Genomic DNA, 22334 nt, shown 5'->3' on the forward strand with positions numbered 1-22334 from the left:
ACCCTTAAAGCGACTCTGTACCCACAATCTGACCCCCCCAAACCGTTTGTACCTTCGGATAGCTGCTTTTAATCCAAGATCTGTCCTGCGGTCCGTTTGGCAGGTGATGCAGTTATTGTCATAAAAAAGTTATTCTAAAATTGCATCCCCGTGCCCTACGGGCGTATCTGTGCCCTAACTTTGCACCACCCCTCCATCCCTCCTCCCCGCACTCCTCATCATTAGGAATGCTCCAGGCAGATTGCCTATTATTCACCACCTGTGTTACCACAGCACAGGACCTGTGCAATGTTCAAACAGAAGTAAATGTTCCAATGGCATTCCTAATGATGAAGAGGGTGGGGAGGAGGGACGGAGGGGGTGGTGCAAAGTTAGGGCACAGATACGCCCATGGGGCACGGGGCTGCAATTTTAAAATAACTTTTATGACAATAACTGCATCACCTGCCAAACGGACCACAGGACAGATCTTGGTTTAAAAGCAGCTATCCAAAGGTACAAGTGGTTTGGGGGGTCAGATTGTGGGTACAGAGTCACTTTAAAATTCACAAACTGGTATCAAGCAAAGGGATAGGTCACCAATGTTTCAACTTCAACCCCAGCCCCTTCTACCCTGCACATCAACATTTACAACACTGCAAACTAAAATACTAGATTCCCGACTAGTTGTAAAATGTTACTATGCCTTAAAAAAAAAAAAAAAAAAACCAAAAAACACGTCACACAGATGTGTCAAATGTTTTGATCAACTGGCTACTCCTGGCTCTATCAATCTAGCAATTGGTGGGAGTTTGAACTCAAACTTTTGACATATCTGTGTGACATTCCACAAGGCAGTTTTGTTTTTGTTTCTTTAAAGTGACTCTGTACTCACAATCTGACCCCCCCCAAACCGCTTGTACCTTCGGATAGCTGCTTTTAACCCTTTGAGGACCAGGCCCAAAATGACCCAGTGGACCGCGCAAATTTTGATCTTAGTGTTTCCGTTTTTCCGTCCTCCCCTTCTAAGAGCTCTTGCACTTTCAGTTTTTTATCTACAAGGCCATGTAAGGGCTTATTTGTTACAGGAATAGTTGTACTTTGTAATGGCGTCATTCATTTTACCATAACACGTATGATGGAATTCCAAATATATTATTTATGAAGATATAAATTGGTGAAATCGTAAGAAAGAATGCAATATGGTAACGTTTGGGGGGTTCCTGTGTCTACGTAATGCACTATATGGTAACAGCGACATGATACTATTATTCTATAGGTCAGCCCGAACACAACCATATGCAGGTTACACAGATTCTCTAATGTTATATATTTTTTTTAAATGAAATCCTTTTTTTTGGCAATTAATTATAAATAAAATGGGCCTATTTGGGCGCTTATAACGGTTTTGTTTTTTCACCTACGGGGCTGTATGGGGTGTCATTTTTCCCGCCATGATCTCTAGTTTTTATTAATACCATATTTGTGAAGATCGGACGTTTTGATCACTTTTTATTAAATTTTTTTTATATATAATGTAACATAAAATCGGTAATCCGCGCACTTTTTTCCCTCTTTTCGTGTACGCCGTTTACCATTCGCAATGACACTTGTTATATTTTAATAGATCGGACAATTACGCACGCTACGGTATATTATATGTTTATCTGTTTATTTATTTTTATATGTTTTATTTATATAATGGGAAAGGGGGGTGATTTCAACTTTTATTGGGGGAGGGGTTTTGGGGCAGTGTGTTAGTGTTTTTAACTTTTTTTTTTTTACACATTTGAAGTCCCTTTGGGGGACTTTTACATAGATTAGTTTGATTTCTACTCTGATGAATGCTATGCCATAGGCATAGCATTGATCAGTGTTATCGGCGATCTGCTCATTGAGCCTGCCTGTGCAGGCTCAGTGTAGCAGATCGCCGATCGGACCGCACGGAGGCAGGTGAGAGACCTCCGGCGGCCCGTTTTACCGATCGGGACCCCCGCAGTCACACTGCGGGGGTCCCGATCGGTAAGTGACAGGGGACTCCCCCTGTCACTTACACTTAAACACCGCGGTCGCGCAGCGATCGCGGCGTTTAAGAAGTTAATGACACGCGGCAGCGCGATCGCTGCACCGTGTCATTACCGGTGAGGTCCCGGCTGCTCACTGCAGCCGGCCCCCACCTGCTATGAAGCGCGCTCCGCTCCGGAGCGCGCTTCATAGCGGGAGAAACACCCAGGGCGTACAGTTACGCCCTAGGTCGTCTGGGGACAGACTTCCATGGCGTAACTATACGCCCTGGGTCGTCTAGGGGTTAATCAAAGATCTCTCCTGTTTTCCTTTCGGCAGGTGATGCAATTATTGTCATTAAAAAATACTTTTAAACTTGAAGCCCCGTGCCAAACGGGAGTATCTGTGCCCTAACTTTGGACACGCTCTCTGTCCCTCCTCCCCACCCTCTTTATCATTAGGAATGCTCCAGGCAGATTGCCTCCAATTCCCCACCTGTGGCAGGCTGCCACATGGGCTGGATCGTCAAAGGGGTTATCCAGCGCTACAAAAACGTGGCCACTTTCCCCCTACTGTTGTCTCCAATTTGGGTGGGATTTTGAAGCTCAGTTCCATTGAAGTAAATGGAGCTTAACGGCAAACCACACCTGGACTGGAGACAACAGTAGGGGGAAAAGTTTCCATGTTTTTGTAGCGCTGGATAACCCCTTTAAGGACCTGTGCAATGTTCAGCATGGAGAAAATGTTTCAGTGGCATTCCTAATGATGAAGAGGGTGGGGAGGAGGGGCGGAGGGGTGGTGCAAATTTAGGGCACAGATACTCCCGTTTGGCAAGGGCTTCAAGTTTAAAAGTATTTTTTTAGGACAATAACTGCATCACCTGCCGAACGGACTACAGGACAAATCTTGGATTAAAAGCAGCAATCCAGTAACTAACTAATTTCTTGAGGGAAGGGGGGGGGGGGGGGGTTAAAGTGGTTACACCTTAGTTACCATGTGGCGTAATAACTGTAGCGCAGGTCTGCATGTTAGGTCTAGGGATCTGCATTGTTTTGACTTTATCTACATGTGGTCTGGGCTGGAGTGGCTTTTGCACAAAAAAAATAAATTGCCTTTCATCAAAGTCGCAAATCATATGAAAGACGTAAAACCATGGATGATGAAACCTGTGTCATGCATTTTGAAGATGTCAACGTCAAATTTCTTCGCAAATTAACTCCTTAAGGAGCGGGCCAATTTCCATTTTTGCGCCTTCGTTTTTCCCTCCTTGTTCTTAAAGAGCCACAGAGCTTGCATTTTTTTCACCTAGAGACCCACATGAGCCCTTATCTTTTGCGCCACTAATTGTACTTTGCAATGACAGGCTTAAAGGACAACTCCTATGAAAAACTTTTTCCCAGTAATTGAAGCACATTGCAAAGTTATATAACTGTGTAATGTGCTTCAATCACCTATCTGCCTCCCTTCCCTGTCTTTTCCCCCCTCCCCACCAGGAAGTGCACAGTCACACAGACCTGATTACTGTCGTCACCAGTTTCTTCTCTCAGCTCCTTGTGAGGATGAGTCATCAGCAGGAGGGCTGCTCTAGCTCCTGTTACACCAACCTCCCCCTCCCCTGCCTTGTCAGGTGACTCAGCTTGCTCAGTTCCCATTGGTTGAGCAACTGCAAGCCATCTGAGTCATGTCACTTGCTCACGGAATCCCGGCACATAGGCAGCTCCCCCCTCCCCTCATACTCTCTCCTGCTGCCGAGTGGACTCAGTAAGTGAATGAGTCAAGTCACTAGGGAAGATAAGCAAGTGACACGGACTCAGATGGCTTGCAGTTGCTCAGCCAATGGGAGCTGAGCAAGCTGAGTCACCTGACAAGGCAGGGGAGGGGAGGCTGGTGTAACAGGAGCTAGAGCAGCCCTCCTGCTGATGACTCATCTTCACAAGAAGAAGCTGAGAGAAGAGCTTGGTGACTACAGCAATTAGGTATGTGTGAGTTTAGTGCACTTCCTGGTGGGGGGTGGAGGGGGGAAAAGACAGGGAAGGGAGGCAGATGGGTGATTGAAGCACATTACAGAGTTATATAACTTTGTAATGTGCTTCAATTACTGAGAAAAAGTTTTTCATGGGAGTTGTCCTTTAATTTTTGCATAAAGTATGCTGCAAAACCAAAAAAAAATAAAAAATCATATGTGCGGTGAAATTGAAAAAAAAACAAAAACAAAACGCAATTCTTTTTCTTTGGGAAATTTTTGTTTTTACACAGTTTGTCCTATCGGAAATCGGTACGATTAAAACGATATGCAACTTGCATAATTTTTATATTATTTGATGGCTTTTAAAAAAAATAAAACCTTCAACAGAAATAAAACGTTCCCTAAAATTGCTCTATTCCCATGCTTATAACGCTTTTATCCTTTGGTCTATGGCAGGCATGTCCAAAGTCCGGCCCGCGTTCCGAACTTTTACGGCCCCCCAGGTATCCGGCAGCAACATGCCACTCTAGTGCACAGAAAAGGAAAGCCGAAATCTCGCGATGTCCGAGATTTCGGCTTTCCTTTCCCGTGCACTAGAGCAGTGTTTTCCAACCAGTGTGCCACGCACCACGCTCCCGGTCTCCCCTGATTGGAGGAGCACGTCCGGGCCAGTAGGTGAGGGGGACGGCACCCGCGGCGAGCATCGATGGGGGAGAAACAGGAGAGAAGGAGGGGGGAGAGAAACAGGGGGGAGAGAAACATGGGGATGGGGAGAAACGGGAGAGAAGCAGGGGGGAGAGAAACATGGGGATGGGGAGAAACGGGAGAGAAGCAGGGGGGAGAAAAACATGGGGATGGGGGAGAGAAACAGAGATATCCCTTTTGTGTTTATCGAAACAGGCCCAGGGTTCACACTGAGAGAGTATAAATACATTTAGAATCTATATTATTAACTATATGTATAATATGTACTGTTTTAGTGTCATTTTGGTTGGTGGATTTTTTAAGTATGAAAAGTATGCCGTTTTCAATAACCTTTGTAAAAAAAAGTTTATTTGCATTCATTTTAATGGTCCAAAGAATGTCAAGCAAAATGGTCGGCCCCCGCACATGTTCACTTCATCAAATTTGGCACTCTTCGAAAAAAGTTTGGACATGCCTGGTCTATGGGGATGATTGAGGTGTCATTTTTTTTGCACCATGATGTGTTCTTTCTATTGGTACCTTGATCGCGCAAATGTGACTTTTTGATCGCTTTTCATTACAATGTTTCTGGATTTGATGCAACCAAAAAATTTTGCACTTGGCGGGTCTTTGCGCTTATGCCGTTTACTGTGCGAGATCAGGATTGTGATAAGTTATTAGTTTGCGCAATTACGCACACGGCGATACCAAACATGTTTGTTTATTTATTTTTATTTATAAAATGGGAAAAGGGGGGTGATTCAGACTTTTATTAGGGGAGGGGATTTTTATTAATGACGACATTTTTTTTTTCACTTATACATTAATTAGAAGTCCCCCTGGGGGGACTTCTTATATAACTACACTGATCTCTTATAGAGATCAGTGTAGCTGTATAACACAGCACAGATCCATGAGATTGGTGCTCTTTTGCTATGGTCTGCTGCAGACCATTGCAATAGAATACAGAGCCAGGATCAGCGTCATTCCGATCGTCCCGCTCCCGCTAATAGCCGCGGTCCCGTGCTGCAGATAGCAGTCGGGATCGCGGCGCAGCTCCCCTCTGAACTCCTCTCATGGACATATGCCAATGACGTCATGGATGGGGGCTGGGCTAAATGGCGCTAGGTGCGGAGCGATGTGGCACAAAGGCTGTGAGGCCCCGCCTACATATACCAATCCACAGGTGATAAAAACGGCTTTTTTCCAGAACAAGCACCATGAGGTGTGATATAAAATAAGTAATGAAAGCTGTAACATTTACCCTTTACACCTGTGGAGAGCAGTCAAAATGCAAATAGGGGGCGACAGTGTCATTTTAAGGTGTGGAGCAATGATAAATCCTCCCCTCTGCATGCTATACTAAACTTAAAGGGAACCTGTCACCCCCCGTGCCGGGGTGACAGGCTCCCGACCCCCCGTTAGAGACCCCTATACTTACCTCATCCCGCCGGGTCCCGCTTCTGGATTCGGTCGGGTCCCGGAGATCTCAGCCGCTGCAGCCCGGCGCGCGCGCTGACAGATGAGTCCAACGCTCATAGAGAATGACGGAGCGCTGGACTCTCCTGTCATTCTCTATGGGTGTTGGACTCATCTGTCAGCGCGCGCGCCGGGCTGCAGCGGCTGAGATCTCCGGGACCCGACCGAATCCAGAAGCGGGACCCGGCGGGATGAGGTAAGTATAGGGGTCTCTAACGGGGGGTCGGGAGCCTGTCACCCCGGTACGGGGGGGTGACAGGTTCCCTTTAACACTATCCAGCACCAATAATGACCCTTACATGTAAAAAAAAACAAAAAAAAACGATGTATGATAAATTCTGGGAATTCATGCTTTCACCAGGTCACTGAAAATATTTAAAACTAAAATAAGCAAATCAAACAGCTGTTCTAATGTGACACGTCAAGTGATGGTTACGTATTGGAATAAAATTGTTCTTACCTCAAGTTCTTTGTCACTCAGAGAACCCAGGCTACACAAGCTTTGGTTAGAAGACTCGCTATTCAATTGTCCCTACAATATAAAAGACAAAGTTGTCAATTTCTTATACAGATTCAGAAGCTCTACAATCTTCTCTATAACACTGTTATTGGCTTTAGACTGAGGTCATACTGCAATATTTGTTTGCATGGGACTCAAAGTGCCATTTCGATAGTAATGCAACCTCAATGTGTCCCTAGAGGAAAAGCTAAAGATGACAATTATAAAATGTCTGACCCACACAGATGGCCAGAAAGTTGCCTGCGACCTTTGTTTGCATATGGAAACACTGAGGTTACGCTGACATTTTGCTGCCATGCAGCAGTGCATCCAGAAGGCTGTGGTATTTAGTGGTTTATTTAGTCACAAGGAACTTATTAAGCTTCTCACTACAAGAAACACTTATGTTATAAGAGAAAATGGGAAACTACATGGGAAATAAATGATTGAAGAGGTTATCTGGTATAAGAAAAACATGGCTGCTTTCTTCCAGAAAAAAAAAAACGACTCTTCAGTTCAGATGTGGTTGGCAAATAAACTTCATTCACTTCAATGGAACAGAGTTGCAACACCTTATGGAAACTGGAGAATAGAGTGGTGCTGTTTCTGGAAGAAAGCAACCATGTTTTTCTAAGCCTGGATAACCCCTTAAGAAAACTATGTATAGAAAGAATAGAAAGGATATGACCAGCTAATGCTGGGTTCACACCTAAAATGGGAAGCTACCAGGGCAGAACCCATTCAAGTTAATAGGATCTGTCAGGCGCAGTTTGACTGCAGATGAATATAGACAGATTTTATACAGAAAAGGGCACAAAAAAATTGCCCATGTCTGCAAGAAAACATTAGACTAAACTAAATATAAAACTTTGAAAAAGCCATCCTCTGCCAAAGGAAAGGGTATTCCAATACTAAGGCATCATTCACATGACTGTATTTGCTTTGTATATTTGCAATCTCCTAAATACTTTGCAACAAACTTGGCAGTATTTTTACATACCAGTATTAAATATACAGCATCTAGGATAGGTTGCACACATGACAGATTCTATTTTCTCTCTGCAACATGGTTGTCATATCAGCACCATATGAGTTTCACAGCGTTTAGCTCAGACATTTTGTCTGCACAGCAGTGATCCAATGAATGGACCAGCAGCACCCTCCACAGCCAGGAGACTGGGGTGTTGCTGTGCCTGAGTTGTCAATCAGGTCCAGCAGCCTCTTTATTGTTTGCATCAGTTTCAATTGGCTCACTTGAATGGGACATAGCTGCAATCTCAAGAGCAGATGCTATGAAAAAGTATGGCATGTGCAATGCAAGTACGAACCAGCGCAAAACCCGATGTGAACACTAAAAGGCTAAAGAATTGGCCAAAGAGAAGCAGGCAATTTAAACAGTTGAGGGGCAGGGGTGTTGCAAAGTGGACGCTAAGGGCGCTATTCTACAGTAACGATAATCGGCCCCATTTGGCCTGATTCGGCCGATTATCGCTCTGTGAAATAGAGAGAACGATCAGCCGAAGATCGTGTCATCGGCTGATAGTTAATTTAGGGCCAGACCTAAAATCATCGGTCCCCCACCGCGCATCGCTACGGTTGAATAGCGGTGTACAGCGGGCGACCGACGATTTGAGAAAAAGCAGCAGCAGCATACATTACCTGTCAGGTCTTCTGCTCCGCTCTGTCTTCCTCCCCCGGTCCGGCGCGCTCTGGCTTCAGAATGGCCTGTCAGCTGACGGAGCGCTCAGCCAATCACAAGCCGGGACCCCCGTGGCCTGTGATTGGCTGAGTGGCCTGTCATCTGACAGGCCATTCTGAAGCTAGAGCGCGCTGGACCCAGGGAGGAGGACGGAGCGGAGCAGAGCAGAAGACCTGACAGGTAATGTATGCTGCAAGGGCTGCAAGGACATCGGTAACGATGTCCCTGCAGCCCTCGCTCACTGATCATCAGGCCGTGGAATAGGCCCAGTAAAGGAGCGGCGATCTAGCAGATCGGCGCTCGTTTACATTGTTGATCGGGCCCTCCTCGGCCCGTGAAATAGTACCCTAAGACAGGTCATCACTCCTGCAAGCCTGCATGACCCTTTAAACAAAGCCAATCAGGTGACACACCTAGCAGACCAGTATACAAACATACATGCCGATTACCTTTGCAACCCCAGCTCCTGTAAATCTTGCTTCCAACAATTCCTGGCGCCGAGGGTCCAGGCTATGCAATTCTTCCATCATTTCCACTGCAGAAACAATAGATGAAAGGATGAATCATACATTAACACATTATAATATATGATATCAAACTGGTTAAATAATGTGCGCCTTAAAACATCAGAAGCTACTATTACTTGTTATTGAAGAATCATGTACATGGACGACAGTTTTCATAAAGTTCATTGTAAGAAGATTTTTTAGGGGTTGGGGTGGATCAGATTGTTTGATTCCAGCATTGTCTCTGTGATCTCAATTCATTCTGTGACTCACTGCTTAAAGGGTTTATCCAGCGCTACAAAAACATGGCCACTTTTGCCCCATTCTTGTCTGCAGTTCAAGTGTGGTTTGCAATTAAGCTCCATTTACTTCAGTGGAACAGAGTTTCAAACCCCCACCCAATCTAGAGACAAAAATGGGACAAAAGCAGCCATGTTTTTGTGGCACTGGATAACACCTTTAAATCTACTGATTCTAAACAGAATAGCTACAAGGCTAAGGGGCATATAGACAGTTTGGGGGTAAACCCCCAAATGACTCTTAGGGTGCGTTTACACAGAAAGATTTATCTGACAGATTTTGGAAGCCAAAGCCAGGAATGGATTTGAAAAGAGAATAGATCCCAGTCTTTCCTATATGACCTGTTTTCTGTTTATAGTCTGTTCCTGGTTTTGGCTTCAAAGATCTGTCAGATAAATCTGTCTGTGTAAACATGTTCATTCTTCAGCGCGTACAGAGCAGGAGCGCGCCTCCCATAGACTCCCATTATGAGCGGGAGGCTAACGGCATTCCGCGGCAGACAATTCCGTCGCGGAATTCCGCTACCTTTCCTCAGTGGGAACGGGGCCTTAGGCTGTTTTTGGTGTGTAGGGAAACTTTTGCAACCGGTCTGGACACTGTCCAACTGCTCCTTACCTTTCTGACCCAACAAAGTAAGTTATAACCTTGGACCATATAATGTGTTTAATCTAGAGATCACATACATGACAATTTTAGATTACTGTGTAATCCCCTTGAATGCTTCTATAAATAAATATTCAGCTGGAGGCGCAGGCTGGATAGCTTGTCAGCTGATCAATAGTTATATTAACTGGTAAGACTAACGACTAAAGGCCATTGAAGTAAATGAACAACATGGATTAGTAGGATAACGTTGCCTTAGATGGGTATGGCCATCTTAACTAAAGCAGGGCGGTGCGGGCGTCCTCTCTAGTGTAGCCCTGGGCGCGGGCGTCCTCTCTAGTGTAGCCCTGGGCGCGGGCGTCCTCTCTAGTGTAGCCCTGGGCGCGGGCGTCCTCTCTAGTGTAGCCCTGGGCGCGGGCGTCCTCTCTAGTGTAGCCCTGGGCGCGGGCGTCCTCTCTAGTGTAGCCCTGGGCGCGGGCGTCCTCTCTAGTGTAGCCCTGGGCGCGGGCGTCCTCTCTAGTGTAGCCCTGGGCGCGGGCGTCCTCTCTAGTGTAGCCCTGGGCGCGGGCGTCCTCTCTAGTGTAGCCCTGGGCGCGGGCGTCCTCTCTAGTGTAGCCCTGGGCGCGGGCGTCCTCTCTAGTGTAGCCCTGGGCGCGGGCGTCCTCTCTGCTCCACGTGCAGTTTTACACCAAAGGAATGTAAGTGAATAAGAAGTGAAAATTACAGATTGGGAATCAGGGTCTTTTGAGCTTTTCACTGATTATTGTATTGTCTGTAGAAGGGGTTCAGAGTCCCTTTAACTTCACAATGCAACCACTGACCATCTCAGTAACCAAACATGGCAGGTTTGTTTTTTTTTGCATAAATGTGCAGGCGTGATTCATGGCAGGTTTCAATCGACAATTATGCCATGTCTGTGGCCTCAAACTCCCCAGTGAAAATGGAGCTTTAAGTAATACAATCCAGCTACTGGCAGTAAAGTACAGGGACTCTACTATCACCGAGGCCTTAAATGGTTGACCTTTTTTCCCTCCTATGACTGTAAATCAATGCAGACAAAGCCTCCTTCTGCAAAGAGGAAACCACATGTAACAACACAACATTTTATGCTATTCAGATGCATCGGCCTCCATATTCACTATAAGAAAGGTATTTCATAAGCTTTGCACTCTGACCTCCCCCCACCATCTATTAAATGCGGCCTCTCTCTAAGAGCAGACACCATTTTACCTCGCTCGCCACATACCTCCCAAAACAGCTGCTGGCAGGAGAGGAGGGGGGCCGAGATGGATTAAGCTACTATACACATACAAGCGCTGAAATGTTAAACATATTACAGGAAGCTTTATTAACAAAACTCAAATCACACAGACAAGTCCCACAGTGGAGGCTTCAGACACAATGATCACAAGCTATTGTGCCAGGTTGACGTATCACGCTGCAGTCACATGATTAGGAAAAATAACAGAGTGTCTTTACAAATTATCATTTACAATTGTAATGAATCTGGCACGACTAAGCCGGGTCAGAGCTGTATACAGACAGCCCTTACCTAACTACTGGGAGTTACACGTCTCACCTAGTCAGCAATTGTACCTTTAGCTCTGCTACTTTCCCCCATATAACATGACACGTCTACGTGACTATGGAGTCATGACTCTGAAATCACAGAAAAATCCAGTTTAGAAGTCACATGAGTCAAATGCCCCACCACCTGTACCCTGTGACTGTCATCCAGCAGGTACTATAAGCCTGTATGTATTACCAACCTTATGGACACATTCATACACTGATTGTGCTTAAAGGGGTTATCCGGCATTAGGGATTTTCTATAGAATGCTCCCCCATTGTTCTTGCTGACAGTGACGGCCCGCTCAACCAATCAGTGATTGGCCAGTGGCAGGGATGCAGTGAGCGGGGCAACAGGCGATGACGAAGGAATACACCAGGGGAGTGTGGAAACATAAGCACAAAAAGTTTATGTTTTCCAACAGGTTAGCATTATGTAAACATGTCTAATGCCGGATAACCCCTTTAAGGGCCAGTTCACACATACAGACTCGCAGCTGAAATCTCTCTGCAAGTTTTGCAGCGAGATCAGCTACGAGTCAAGGTTCTGGAAGGTCCCAGTACTACAAACTCGCAGTGGTCTGAAAGCGGGAGAGCAGGACGCCGGGACCCCTTGCAGCAAGGAGAGGCAATGTATACACAGACAGCGGAGCAGGAGCCGGGTGGGAGCAGATGGGGTTAAGGGGGCGGCTGCATTACATACTAGTATGTAGTACTGGGACCTGCCAGGACCTTGACTCGCAGCGAGATTTCAGCTGCGAGTCTGTACGTGTGAACTGGCCCTGAATTGACAATCAATACTGTTATCTCAGATGCAAAAATGGCAGTATCTTGGTACCAAAGATACAATATTCCAAGCAAACATATTAAAAAGAAATAATCCTCCCCTCGGCTGTGTACTATACCTTTACTGCCAATTTATAGCAGGTATTCCCTATTGACCTCAATAGGGATACATATTTTTGTACAGAAATGGTGTTCATTTTACACTGCTGTGTGGTTGTATCCTACAATGTCACACTGCAACACCACAATACTACATGCAATGTGATGCAACCATGATGACGAGACAGTTGCTGGATTTCTGGTCGCACATTGCAAGCAACTCTCCCACCATTAAGGTTATTATTAGAGATGAGCGAACCTTGAGCATGCTCGAGTCCATCCGAACCCGATCGCTCTGCATTTGATTAGCGGGGGCTGCTGAAGTTAGATAAAGCTCTAAGGTTGTCTGGAAAACATGGATACAGCCAATGACTATACCCATGTTTTCCACATAGCCTTAGGGCTTTATCCAACTTCAGCAGCCACCGCTAATCAAATGCCGAAAGTTTGGGTTCGGATGGACTCGAGGATGCTCGAGGTTCGCTCATCTCTAGTTATTATAAGGTCCAGTTCACACTGAGCAAACACGACGCAATTCGCCGTGCTCAGTGTCCTGCTTTGAGTGAATGGGAGAGTGCGCGCCTGTCCGCTTCCGCCGCTCTCCGCTCAAAGAACTAACATGTTCATTCTTTGAGCGAAGAGGAGAGGAAGCGGACGAGCACGCGCTCTCCCATTCACTCAAAGCAGGACACTGAGCATGCAGTGTTTGCTCAGTGTGAACTGGCCCTATAAATCCCTAGTGACTCATGTTGATACAGGTCAGCATTTTCTTTTTAGTGTCTGGTGGCAAACCCTAAATGACAAGCAATTCACAACCAAATTGTAGCCTTTGTCTTACAGTGGCACTACAGAAGGTCTTTTTGTAGCCCAGATTTTATATATATGTTATAATTTCTCCAACCGACAACAAAGAAGTTTATGATCTTTCCTCATCACATGACCAGATACAATTTTCTCCTTCAGATGTCTCTCTTTCAGTGACTACAAGCAGAGATCTTGACAGCTGTAACAGCTATATACAAAGATGCATAGTTAACTTACTAATAAATAAGTAGTCACAGAGTACAATGTACTCACTGAACTTGTCACAGGAGTCAAGGAGCATAAGCTGAGAAGGTGCACGATAGATAGAAGTCCCATACATTAGACAGCGCTCAGGTGACAATTATCTCTATAAATAATAGAGCTGTCACATCATTCTACACACACATCATTCTGCTACAGTCCCTTGAAAGTAAATTCCATAACTCACTGACATACTTACAATTAAATTAGATTTCAAAATGGTGGCAAATCTGCCTAGACAAGAAAATTCCTTCTCTTGCACAGCAATTGGTGATAAAATGAGTGGTGGTGGGCCTTGGGATTGGTTGCAAAATGTATTAACCAGCAAAAATATTTTTCTTTCAAATCAACTGGTTTCAGAAAGGTTAAATAGATTTGTAATTTACTTCTATTTAATTTCTATCTCAAGTCTTCCCACACTTATCAGCTGCTGTATGTCCTGCAGGAAATGTTTTGGGGTTTTTTTCAGTCTGACACAGTGCTCTCTGCTGCCATCTCTGTCCAAGACAGGAACTGTCCAGAGCGGGAGAGGTTTTCTATGGGGATTTGCTGCTGCTCTGGACAGTTCCTGTCTCGGACAGAGGTGGCAGCAGAGAGCACTGCGCCAGACTGAAAAGAAAACAGCATTTCCTGCAGGACATACGGCAGCTGATAAGTATAAGACAACTTGAGATTTTTAAATGGAAGTAAATTACAAATCTGTTTAACTTTCTGAAACCAGTTGATTTGAAAGAAAAAGATTTTCACTGGACAACCCCTTGAAGACAGTGGACACACCATGAGAAAACTCGCTCACTCCCTACAAGTTACAAATATTCTCTTCCTTATGTCACTTCATGGGAAGCACACGTGTTCTCAGGTGCACACAATGTTATTCCTCAGCAGAACCTACTAAATACCATCAATATTAAGCAGCACACGTGTTCTCAGGTGCACACAATGTTATTCCTCAGCAGAACCTACTAAATACCATCAATATTAAGCAATGTTTTTGTAGTATATTATGGGACATAAGTTTGATTAGAGGAGGTCCATTTATTAGCCAATTTTATTAAATTCAGTTCACATTTAGCTCAATTATTCCAGCTGTACTAGTCATAAAAATAAATAGTACTTGCTTTGGTCTATTTTTCCCTTTTTTGTCATATAAACACCTTAAGGCCCTGTTCACACAATGTATCATTTCAATAAATAACAGCAGTTTTGGCAGTTTGCAACACCAGACGCTATTTATTGAAAGTGTCAAATGACATTGTGTTCTATGGAATCCTGGCTGGAGTGTATACAAGTTAATTTTGTGCGGCACGAAACTGACTGCGCAGACAACGTTAAGTACGGCTCCAGACGTACTTCACTTTCTCTGCTATGGTTATTTGAAAGGCGGGCACACCCGAACATGCCCGCTTTCCAATTCGAAAGAAGTGATGCTTATCTGGCCTTTACTGCAGTACCGGCCAGGTGAACTTTAAGACAGTGGTCGTTCTGTGATACAGCCGTGTCTTGAAGTTGTGATTGGCCGTTGTCTTACAGTGTGTGAACTTGGCCTAAAACTGTTAAAAATGACAAGCGAGGCCCTGAAGTGCATTATATTAGTCTTGAAAACAAAATGTAAAACAAAATCATAAATAAAAGTTCTCCGAAATGCTACACTTAAAAAAAAAAAAAAAAAAAAAAAAAAAAGGGAAAATTTGAGACTCATTATGTTGGTAACACAAGTATATTTTTGAGCCTCAAACCACAACGTGAGAACACCTTTGAAAAGTATATACTTTTTAGCTTTCCCCCCACTCATTATGGTACATAAAGCCATTTTTTCCATAAGTCCTGCTTAGTGTCTCTCCTACAGCCCCTATACTGTGGTATATGACCTGTTTCCCCTCTATACCTGTGCATAGTCTGTATGGTTTTCCCCTTCAGACTGCCTTGTATATGATGTTCTCTCTCTTCAATCTTTCCCCTCTGTCCTCTATCTGAGCTGTTTTCTTCTTTACATTTTTTTTTAGCCATGATTATTTTTCTGCAGAGGTATCCGGATATTAAAAATGATCCTCTATCCAATGTATAGACAGGGGACCTCCACCAATGACCAGAAGGCATATTAATTGTGCTCTTATTGAATGGAACGAGTGAGGAAGCTTGGCCACCAATCATTATTCATTCTGTATAGCAGGGGTACTCAACAACTTTTAGTGAAGGTCCAATTACCGGGGTCTATTGTCAGGTGAAGGTCCGAGCTGAACATCAGTAGGAAACATGTTTTGTTACTTTTCACAAACGTTTCACAACTATTTACATACAGAATTGCTGCTTATTAGCGGGAAAACTGGCATTTTTTCTCTCTCACCAGCCCTTTAAAATTAGGTACACATTAGGTACATAGCCCCGCCTGTGCGCTCTCCCCCTGTGAGCTTCCCCCAGTAGTATATAGCCCCCCTGTGCGCTCTCCCCCAGTAGTATATAGCCCCCCTGTGCGCATGCACACACATGCATCCGTTTTTTCCAAAAAAACGGACTGCAAAAACGTAGTCTGAACCCAGCCTAAGGGAGTGCTAAAGGAGAAGTCCAGCCAAAACAAAAAATACATTGCAGAAAGGGTGGTGCAGGAACATAATAAAGTATTTATTTATCCCCCTGTAGCGCCACATCACCACCTCCAGACCCCTGCAGCTTCTGCCACGTCATGGCTGCTCAGCCAGTCAGGGGACCAGAGCGGGACACCACTATAGTCACTGACTGGCTAAGCGGGCCTTCCCAGTTGGGGGAGCTGGTGACATGGCGCTGTGGGGCACAGGTACGGGCAAGTACTGATACTTTATTATGTTTCTGCACCCTCCTGTCTGCAACTTATCTTTTGTTTTCTATTTTTTCATCTAATGGTCTTTGGTTTGTCTAGTCACTATGGGTTATGACAGTGCGCCATAGTGCAAAGGGGACATCAGTTGCAGACGTGTAGAGTAGGGCACACCAGGGAAAAATCAGTGGAAGGTCACATTCACACGTCAGTAATTTTGTGGACCTTACGGACGTGTATTGGAGTGTTCCCCCGTTTGAATCTCGGCGGCACTGTCACTGTCAGCGAACCCAAGCTTACTATAAGTTCACTTATCGCTAGTTGGTTCCCTTACTCTAGTTTAGATACCATCCATCCACTGTTAGAAGGATCATTTTAATAGGAGAAGCAAAAGTATCAGGTACATCCACAGGCTAGCTGCTATAGGTGCTCCCAGAGATCCCATATCCCAAGTCTTCGGAACATCATTGAGGATACATTCACATTGTAGTTTTTCAGGACTGTATGGGATGTCCGCAATCAACAAAAAAATCATGCCTATTACATACATAATTTATATTTTTTGATGATCAACAAAAAAGGGTATTAGTTAAGGTAATAGTTAAATTAGTTGGAATGGTTTAAAATTATTACTCATCTGTATTATTTATGGATCTGCGAGTGTTACAGATGTTTCAACCGTAAAAATGAAGGATCTACAAAAATTACGGAAAAATTATGGAACAATCTGCACCATTGGTCAGTACTAGAGCTTGTCAGTCATTTTTGCAGATGCAAGTTTTGGGAACTGCAGATCAGTAACTATAGGGGCAGTGTGAACTGCCCAATTAAAATCAATGGGCTTTAAATTGAGGACCTAAATGTAAAGGTATCTAAAATTGTATCATGTGACATGCGACAATCCACATAAAATTATGCTTGCAAATAGAACATTACTTCCAAACCCTGCCAACTAATATAGTGTAAAGAAACGGTATTTATAAAAAAAGAGGTGACTGCATCAATACCTGCCTCCCTTCACCGTGCTGAATTAGCTAAACAACTAGCATAACAAAAACGTGACACTTCCTACTGTAAGTCAATAGGCTCCATGAGTGTTCCATAGCAGCCATGATGGCTGACATGACACAGTGTAAATCAGAAGCGAGCTGAGCATTGCTCCAAGGGCGAGGCCACAAGTAGCTTCCATCCATACAAAAACCACAATGGAATCTACTCTTATCACAAATCTGTGCAGTTTTTCAACGTGTTTTTTTCCACCCTGTTTTTTGAGATAAAAAACAAAGCAAGAAAACAAACAAAAAAACTCTGAATACCAGATCACGATGTGGCTGAATTCAGACGTTATGTTTTGGCGGATTTCCTAAGGGATTAGTCTCATGTACCGTGAAACACGGAACCTACAGACGGGTAAGTGATATAGTGCACTCTATACCCGCCAGGCAATATGTATCAATATGATGCCAGGAGCGGGAAAAGAGGTTACATCTTTGAATCTTCATGCCACTATAATAACACAGCCTCATATTGATACATGGTGCTAGGTGGAGATAGAGTCCACTACAGGGCTTACCTGTCCATTGGTTTTGCATTCCACAGAAAGTAAAAATAAGGCTGGGTTCACACTGTGTTTTTGCAGCCCATTTAACGTATCAGTTTTTAAATGGTTACTTGAAATGTACACAACCACGTCAACCCAGTTTTTCTGTACACTAGAAAAAAAAATCCATCTGATTTTTTTTTTTTTTCTTAATATAATTAAAGTCAATGGAAAGGTGGATCCAAATGGATTGCGCACAGTTACATCCTTTTTATTCGTAAAATGTATATGTGAAACTGACTGCAAAAACACAGCCCTTTGATCACAAGCGTCAAACTTGTGGCCTTCCAGCTGTTGCAGAACTACTATTCCCATCATGCCTGGACAGCTAAAGGGCGTCCAGGCATGATGGGGATTGTAGTTTTGCAACAGCTGGAGGGGTGCAAGTTTGACGCCTGTCTTAGGTCATATTCATTGTGTCAAACATTTATTGAAAAAAAAAAAAAAAACACTTATGGACTGTGAAAACTCTTCTCCTTATTTTAGTTTTAGGGTACGTTCACACTTAGCGGATCCGCAGCGTATTTTCTGCTGCGGATCCTGTAGGTGTGAACGCACCCTTAAAGGACAAGTGCCATGAAAAACTTTTTCCCAGTAATTGAAGCACATTACAAAGTTATATAACTCTGTAATGTGCTTCAATCACCTATCTACCTCCCTTCCCTGTCTTTTTCCCCCTCCACCCCCCACCAGGAAGTGCACTAAACTCACACAGACCTGATTACTGTCGTCACCGTCACCAAGCTCTTCTCTCAGCTCCTTCTCCTGTTACACTAGCCTCCCCCCTCCCCTGCCTTGTCAGGTGACAGGCTTGCTCAGCTCCCATTGGCTAAACAACTGCAAGCCATCACTTGTCACATCTGACTTGCTTATCTTCCCTCAGACTGACTCCGGCAGGTCCCCCTCCCCTCATACCCTCTCTCCTGCTGCTGTGGACTCAGTGAAGGAGTCATGTCACTAGAGAAGATAAGCTGAGCAAGCAGAGTCACCTGACAGGGAGGGGGAGGCTGGTGTAACAGGACCTAGAGCAGCCCTCCTGCTGATGACTCATCCTCACAAGAAGGAGCTGCCTGGTGACGGTGACAGCAGTCATTAGGTCTGTGTGAGTTAGGACACTTCCTGGTGGGGGGTGGAGGGGGGAAAAGACAGGGAAGGGAGGCAGATAGGTGATTGAAGCATATTACAGAGTTATATAACTTTGTATTGTGCTTCAATTACTGGGAAAAAGTTTTTCATGGCACTTGTCCTTTAAGAAAAGCGAGAAGTTGTAGGGCACCAAACCAGGCGAAAGATTCTCACCAATCTTTGAAGCATTTGTGCCACGCTCATTGCATTGTTCCCGGAATCCTTCCCAATCATCCGCATAGTAGCCGCAGCTGAACGCAACATGTGACACAAAATTGTAGCTCTACTCACTGACATTATGAATGCGACAACCACAGTACATATGCCTATTCAATGGCATCTCATGCCGCCACTGGCTAACACAGGGCAATGGCCATCCACCACACATGCACTCTTCTTTGCTGTCAGGATATATCCACGTAGAACAAACAGCTCTCTTCATATAAACAGCGGCTGAATCCCTTCTAGACAGATCTCATACTCTCCAGCTACAACTCCCATCATGCCATGACCACCTAAAGCAGTGCCCCTTGCTGTTTCAAAACTACCGGTAAAACCAATGTTATGGCTGCCCACTGCCACACTACTGCTGCTCTAGACCAATGTTCCCCAATCTGTGGCTAATACTACAACTCTCATCATGTCCTGATAGCACCTCATTTCCGTCCACTGCCATACCCTACTGCACTGTGACAATGTTCCCCACCCAATTTCCACAGAGCCGTGTGACGCCTCACAGTTTATTGCATCTAGAGCAGTCATGTCAAACTCTGGCCCGTGGTGCCATTATTTTTGGCCCGCCATGCTTTTCCATTGCTGTGTTAAATTTGGCCCACCTGACGTTGCAGCAGATAATATGGGTGGTCCGTAGAGCTGCTTGGACCACCCATATTATAATCTCGTAGGCTGCAGGCAGTTTTTTACCCGTGGCCTAGAAGTATCTCAGTAGTGCCCCAACGCTGACAATGTGGTGAAGTCATCGCACGCATCCTCTGACGGGCGCCTCTCCTGCAGCCGCAGGAAGGGTGAGTCCAAGCTAAGGGGGCAGTCATGAACAACTACAGTAGCATCTGGCTTCTATTTTAGAGACTATTCTTGAGGACTGGCTTCTACATAAGAGACTGTTGGGGGGGGGGGGGGCTGGCTACTATATAAGACTACTGGAGAGGGCTGACTACTATATAAGACACAATTGGGGTGGGCTGGCTACTATATAAGAGACTATTTTAGGGACTGGCTTCTATATAAGAGACTATTGGGGAGGGCTGGCTTTTAAATAAGAGACGATTGGGGAGGGCTGGCTACTATAAAAACTATTGAAGAGGGCCGACTACTATATAAGACAGTATTAGGGGCTGGTTATTATATGGGAGAGCTGGCTACTATATAGGGCACTTACTAGGACTGGCTACTATATAAGACACTATTGGGAGGACTGGCTACTATATAAGACACTATTGGGTGGGCTGGCTACTATTTAAGACACTATTTGGAGGGCTGGCTACTATATAAGACACTATTGGGTGGGCTGGCTACTATATAAGACACTATTGGGAAGGCTGGCTACTATGTCGGTCTCTAATTGTAGGCCTGGCTAGTATGTGGGGCACTATTTGGGGTGGCTACTACATGGAGCACAATTATGGGATTACCTACTACTTGAGGGATAGAATGGGTAACTCATGTTGGGAAAACTACTTTAGGATAGGCAGATAGGCTTTAGGACACAGTCAGGGCATGATGGGTGTTGTAGTTCAGCAACTAGCAGAGAGGCATATATATATATATATATATATATATATATATATATATACACATACATACATATATAATTCCTTGCATTTCCATCCCCCTCCGGCGATTGTATAGTTGTAGCTACTAGGTGTGTATCTAAGCCTTGTAGAGTGTATCTGAGGTATCTCAGCTCCCTGGGCCTGCAGGAATCCAGGCCCCACTTCCACCACAACTTTCCAAGGGCAGCCACCACGTAACTTTATGGAGCCGGGCTGCGGCATGATGGAGCCTGCTGGGAGGGGATGGGGCGCCCGGCCGTGGGGTGAGCCGTGTGATGGCGGAGGATGGGGCGCTAGGCCCCCGTGCCTTACCTCCAGCCCTCGGTGTGTCTGTCCCCAGCCTTCGGGGTCTCTTCCAGCTCGGAGCCCCCCGGGGGGGATGGAGACCTTCGTGTCGGCCCGGCCGCCCTCCTCCTTCTCCGCGCCGTCCTGTTTCTCCAGGCTCCGCTGACTAGGCCGCAAATCCCCGGGCTTTCCTAGGCGCGCAGGCCGGCGCCGCACCTCACCAGCGCGGGGAGTCCGTCATGGGGGGCGGGGGAGGAAAACTCCGAACGACCCCCCCACCCCAGGGAAAGGAATTGGTGTCCCCCCCACCTGGAAAAAGCCGATATCTTTTTACGTCACCAGATATCGAAAAATAATTTCGTATTTCACGTCAAATAGGGGGCGACTGATAAAGGTGGGGGGAGTGGGGGATGGGGGGGTCAGGTAGGTAAAATCGTGAGGTAAAAAAATTCTTGCCAAAAGGGATCGGATCCGCTCCGGAACCACCCGCCCGACTTAATCCGGATCGGCTCGGTTCGGATTATCGGGGGGTAATGGGTTTAATTAGTGTAAACACGATAGTGAAACCGCTGGATTTCTCGCGAGATCCCGAGGCACCAGGGCGCGCGCACACGGAGGGGGAAGGAGAAAAAAAACGCGCCAAGACCGGGGCGCGCGCTCGGCCGCCGGGGAGGGGAAGGGGGCGGATGCGCCCTCAGGAGGGGGAGGAGAATCTCTGGACAACGATTGGTCCAAAGCCGACATGTGGGAGAGCTCCAGACGGCCGCGCCTCCTAAGAGAAACCGAGAAAGACGCGACGTGATTGGTTGGTGAACACACATGGGCGGGGCCAGATTTACACCCCTGCCTACCGTGTTGCGAGAGGTGGATCGGGAAAAGCTGAATGGTTGAAGTGAGTCACGTGGGCTGTTCACACTGACACGCCTTGTAAGGACTGAAAAGAAGGTGGGAACTACTAAAAAAAACTGATGCTCATTGGCTAAAAGGAGAACGTGAGGAGACGCCTATCTCTTTCCTTCTACCTTTTCAACCAATAGGCGGGAGATTAGGTGAAATGAATTGTGGGAAGGCTCTGGTCTAGACACGTGTGGGTAGCCTGACCTAGTTGTAGGGTGATTGATGACATCCTTGGAGGCCTCATGGTGACAGCTCCTTGTGCTCCTCCTTCTTAAAAGTATCAAAACACATAGGGAAGGGCAGACCCTCCATTCCTCCCAAGAAATTCCAATACTTTTTATTGATCCATTAACAATAAGGCGACCATAGGCATAAGTCTACTATTGTTAGCCAACTGCTTCTCTATGCAGAGAGAGTTAGTACTGATCAGGAAAACAGATGGGTCTCTTCAACCAGAATCAAAAGATGGCTGAACCCATCACCTTCTAAGGTGCACAGCGGCCTCCCAACCAATGATGGCAGTATTGTTGTAGAAGGGATAAGTCACCGCCAAATCTGTCAGGTGGCGGCTCACCCACCAACACGCTCACACTTGAATATCTAGT

At 45.5% G+C, this 22334-nt stretch overlaps 1 protein-coding gene across 3 annotated transcripts in view; it reads right to left on the bottom strand.

Annotated features, from left to right (window-relative positions):
* The window catches only part of TLK2 (tousled like kinase 2), a 48096-nt gene extending 26543 nt beyond the window's left edge, over positions 1-21553 (bottom strand). The window contains exons 1-3 of one of the 3 annotated variants that reach the window (XM_069953906.1): positions 20860-21553; positions 8760-8845; positions 6573-6644 (exon numbers count right to left, since the gene is read on the bottom strand). In XM_069953906.1, coding sequence (XP_069810007.1) covers positions 6573-6644; positions 8760-8840 — 153 coding nt within the window. In that variant the 5' untranslated portion in view covers positions 8841-8845; positions 20860-21553. The remainder of the gene's footprint in view (positions 1-6572; positions 6645-8759; positions 8846-20859) is intronic. The other 2 variants (XM_069953904.1, XM_069953905.1) reach the window with 2 other exon arrangements.
* Between the last annotated feature and the right edge of the window lie 781 nt (positions 21554-22334).

Source organism: Dendropsophus ebraccatus, chromosome 14 (genome assembly GCF_027789765.1).
Source record: "Dendropsophus ebraccatus isolate aDenEbr1 chromosome 14, aDenEbr1.pat, whole genome shotgun sequence".
Taxonomy (NCBI): Eukaryota; Metazoa; Chordata; class Amphibia; order Anura; family Hylidae; genus Dendropsophus; species Dendropsophus ebraccatus.